This window comes from Terrapene carolina, unplaced genomic scaffold (assembly GCF_002925995.2).
Source record: "Terrapene carolina triunguis isolate 2854851 unplaced genomic scaffold, T_m_triunguis-2.0 Scaffold278, whole genome shotgun sequence".
Classification (NCBI taxonomy): domain Eukaryota; kingdom Metazoa; phylum Chordata; order Testudines; family Emydidae; genus Terrapene; species Terrapene triunguis.
The window spans coordinates 1-4,412 of record NW_020664629.1 but is presented as its reverse complement, the minus strand read 5'-3'; the positions used below and the strand labels follow the sequence as shown (position 1 = coordinate 4,412).

At 56.8% G+C, this 4,412-nt stretch overlaps 1 protein-coding gene across 1 annotated transcript; it reads left to right on the top strand.

The window, feature by feature from the left end:
• The first annotated feature begins 592 nt into the window (after nucleotides 1-592).
• Nucleotides 593-4,289, top strand: TMUB1 (transmembrane and ubiquitin like domain containing 1). The gene is made up of 2 exons (XM_024221641.2): nucleotides 593-1,104; nucleotides 2,889-4,289. The coding sequence occupies exons 1-2, from the start codon at nucleotides 629-631 to the stop codon at nucleotides 3,241-3,243; spliced, it is 831 nt and encodes a 276-aa protein (XP_024077409.1). The 5' UTR covers nucleotides 593-628; the 3' UTR covers nucleotides 3,244-4,289.
• Nucleotides 4,290-4,412: the final 123 nt, after the last annotated feature.

Below are 4,412 nucleotides of genomic sequence, written 5' to 3'. Positions count from 1 at the left end.
TGCCGATGGTCAGGAATCCAGAATTCCATTCCGGGCTGTGAAGAGGAGCATGTCTAGTGGCTATAGACCGCTCTGCCCCTGTTCCCCTGCCTGTCCCTGTCTCCTAGCGTGTACCTGTCTGTCCCTTCTCCTCTCGCACGCACAACCTGTCTTCCCACCGCCCCCATAAAAACAGTTGAAGTTTGCAAAGTTAGGAGCAACTGGAAAGGGGCGGCTGGTGGGAAGCATTAGGCAGCCTTGGCTAGACTGCGCTACCTGAGGCGGGACAATGGGAAGAGAGTCGAACGGGGAGGCCATGGCATGATGCGAACAAATGAGCTCAGAGATCTAGGCCCGTTGGGCTCAGCATCCCTCTAACTCGGCCGAGCCCTGCACTTAGTGCCCCAGGGGCATGGGGGTGTCTCCAGGACCTTCCTCCCTGGGGCATTCCTGTTGTGCCCTGTGGGCCAGGCCCAGCCCGGGGAGGTCTTGCGGGAGTCCCTGTTGGGTGGGAAGCTGAGGGCCTGCTGTGCTCCTGAGCACTGGCTGGGGGGGGGGGTGTCCCCCCGATACTGGCTCCCAGGCTCACGGCTGCTGTTTTGTCTCTGCAGTTTGGTAATCCCGCTGTCCCCAGCCCTGCCCAGCTACCATGGCTCTGATTGAGGGCGTGGGGGACGAAGTCACCATCCTCTTTGCCCTGCTGCTCATCGTGCTGGTGCTGGTGCTGGCATGGGTCTCGACGCACACCTCAGAGCGGGGAGACCAGGTCTTTGCTGCCTCGCCCCCTCCGGCAGCTGGGCAGCTTGGGGCAGACAGCCTGCTGGAGGATGGGCCGAGGGAACCCAGCATGCAAACCCCAGCGGCAGGGGAGCCCAAGGAGGAAGCGGAGTCTTCAGCAGGTGCCGTGCCAGATGGGCCTGATGGTATTGCCGCAGGGCTGAGGCACCGGGCCAACCCTGGATCTCCACAGTGCCCCCTGCAGCCCCCCGGAGACACAGGTGCCAGCCCCGAGGCCACAGACAGTAGCCCCACGGACCGCACCATAGTGCTAAGGCTGAAGTTCCTGAACGACACGGAGCGCCTGGCCACGGTGTGCCCAGAGGAGACGGTCGGCTCTCTGAAGAGGTGAGAGGCCAAGCAGTAGCAAGCCGTGGGGAGGAGATGGAGCTCTGAAGCGCAGCCTCACAGCCAGGCAGGCTCCCCCTCTGCCCCTTTCCTCTGCCCTCCCCGTCTGGGGGCTCTGGTATCCCTTGAACCTCAGCTTGCCCTCCCTTCTCCTGCACTGAACGTGCTGGACGTGGCTTGGAGCCTGGACCGCTTTCTGCTGCCGTCCCTCCCCAAGGGGATAGCTTAGGCAGCACCGTTGGTACCATTGATCACAGACCACAGAGTAGGGTGATGGAGTGCTGTGTGGGACACACCCTGGCACAAGGGCACAGACTGGCCTGGGGAGACCATGGTGGGACACTGCTAGGACAATGAGAGCACACAGCGAAATGACAGACCATGGAAGGGAATATGTGGGGGAGGGCTGTACAGCCAGGTGCCTGGGGATGGGGATGGATTGGGGGTGGAGGGCTTGCGTTCGGGCTCTCGGGATGGAGATTCATGAGGAGTTGGGCACAGCCAAGCCCCCCGTAATGGGGGTATGGAGCCCTATGGAGGAAGGTTGTACTCAAAGCAGACTGCGAAGAGTTACAAAGGGATCTCACCTGACTGGGTAACAAAATGGCAGGTGCAATTCAGTGTTGATAAATGCAAAGTATTGCACATTGGAAAAGGTAATCCAACTATACATATAAAATGATGGGTCTAAATTAGCTGTTACCACTCAAGAAAGAGATCTTGGAGTCATTGTGGATAGTTCTCTGAAAACATCCACTCAATGTGCAGTGGCAGTCAAAAAAGCGAACAGAATGTTGAGAATCATTAGGAAAGGGATAGATAATAAGACAGAAAATATCATATTGCTACTATATAAATCCATGGTATGGCCACATCTTGAATACTGTGTGCAGAGTGGTCGCCCCATCTCAAAAAGATGTATTAGAATTGGAAAAAGCATAGAGAAGGGCAACAAATATGATTAGGGGTGTGGAACGGCTTCCATTTGAGGAGAAGATTAAAGAGACTGGGACTGTTCAGCTTGGAAAAGAGATGGCTAACGGGAGGTATGATTGAGGTCTATAAAATCATGACTGCTGTGGAGAAAGTCAATAAGGAAGTGTTATTTACTCCTTCTCATAACACAAGAACTAGGGGTCACCAAATGAAATTAATAAGCAGCAGGTTTAAAACAAAATATTTCTTCACACAACCAGAGTCAACCTGTGGAACTCCTTGCCAGAGGATGTTGTGAAGGCCAAAACTATAACTAGGTCCAAAAAAGAATTAGATCAGTTCTTGATCCATCGATGGCTATTAGCCAAGGTGGTTAAGGACGCACGCAACCCCATGCTCCGGGTGTCCCTAAACCTCTGACTGCCAGAAGCTGGGAGAGGATGATGGGCTGGATCACTCGATAAATCACCCTATTGCATTCAGTCCCTCTGAAGCACTTGGCCCCAGCCCCTGTTGGCAGACAGGACCGGGGGTTAGCTGGACCATTGGGCTGAGCCAATGTGGCTGTTTTGATGTTCTTTAGGTGGGGATATCCTATCCTATCCTATCTCCTAGAGCTGGAAGGCACCTTGAAAGGTCATCAAGTCCAGCCCCCTGCCTTCACTAGCAGGATCAAGTACTGATTTTGCCCCAGATCCTTAAGTGGCCCCCTCAAGGATTGAACTCACAACCCTGGGTTTAGCAGGCCAATGCTCAAACCACTGAGCTATCCCTCCCCCCTATATAAATGGGATGCTGGACTGTGTGTCTGTGACTGTGACATTTCCCTCCCTGTGTCTTCACCTTAGGGCCCATTTCCCAGGCCAGGAGCACCAGGTGCGTCTGATCTACCAGGGCCAGCTGCTGCGGGATGATGCTCAGAGCCTGGCTGCGTTGCACCTCACCCACAACAGCGTTCTGCACTGCCACGTCTCCCAGCATGGCCCAGCCCCCATGGCTGCTGGCCTCCGGGCCACTGCTGACCCTGTCCACACAGCCCTCAACGTGGGCAGCCTGATGCTGCCGCTCTTTGTGCTCATGTTGGCTGTGCTGTGGTACTTCCAGCTGCAATACCGGCACGTCTTCACCGCCACCGCCACCTCCTGCCTGGCTGGCCTCACCCTGCTCTTCAGCTTCATGGCCTTCGCTCTGTACCGTAGATAACACTGTCCACGGAGCCTCCGAACCCCGCCAGCCGTGAGCATATGCACTGTTCTGGGCAGAGCCCGCCTGCCCACTGCCTCTACGGCCGAGGGGAGCCCGGGCCATTGGGCTGTGCTGCTCAGCCGTTTTGGTGGGGCTGATGACAGAGACCCCCCAAGTCCACGGGACCCAAGTCTGCTGTTGTAGCATGAGTCCTGATGCCCAGCAGGAGGGCAGGGGCAGTGACTGTAGCCCATATTTCCGAGTCCCATACCCCCACTCCACCTGGCGGCTGAGAGGAGGGACGCTGCAGTCCAGTGCGGTTCCCCCCTCCCCCAACAGCACTCGGGGGTGTTTTTTGTCAGGGTGGGAGCCAGATCCTTAATTGTTACACGGGGGCAGTTTCTTCCTGCCTCTGAGGAAGGTGGGGGGACTTCTTGGTGATAAGGAGCAAGCAGCTCTGCAGGACAGGCTGGGGTCTCCTCCTCAACTGGTTCCTCTGCCAGCCCCGGCTGCTGAGGAGTTGTGCTGTGCAAATAGGGAATCTGCCCAGACTCCACCCCCCACCCCCCTCATTTGCTCTTTGCACGTGCTTGTGAACAGACTGGGCCCTTGTGCTCAATGCTTGCTCACCCACACACTGGCATACAGTCTGGGTGCTGTTGCCTGCCCTTCTTTCCCCTGCACACTTGAGTGCTCTCTCGCTCACACACATACACACTCTCTATCTCACACACACACTCACACAGGTTCCTTGCTGTGTGGAGTCCTGGACCTCGGCGATGGATTAGCCCAGGGCCATTGCTGCACGGGGGAGCAGCGCCTCCGGGAAAGGGAGAGTTCTTTACCCCCTGGGCTCTCTGGCTGTGCCCTCAGCTGATGCCGGAGTGGAGGTGGGGGGACACTGCTGCTCATGGAGGGGCTGACTGCGTGGTCTGCCCCTTTGGGGAGGGTGCCCAGGTGTGGGAGGCCCAGCCCCCTGCCCCGTAGGGTTCCTGGGGGGTGATGGGGCCTGGGTCAGTGGAGCATGTTTCTCATTAATGCTTCTTTTAAAATTAAAAACTGTGAATGACTAAAATCTCCTCTGGCTGGTGTGTGTGTGTGGAGGGTGTGAGTGAGTGGAGAGTGGGGGAGATGTGTATGGGGGAAAGGCGTGGTAATTGCCCGACCAGAATAGCCAGCTCCCTGCT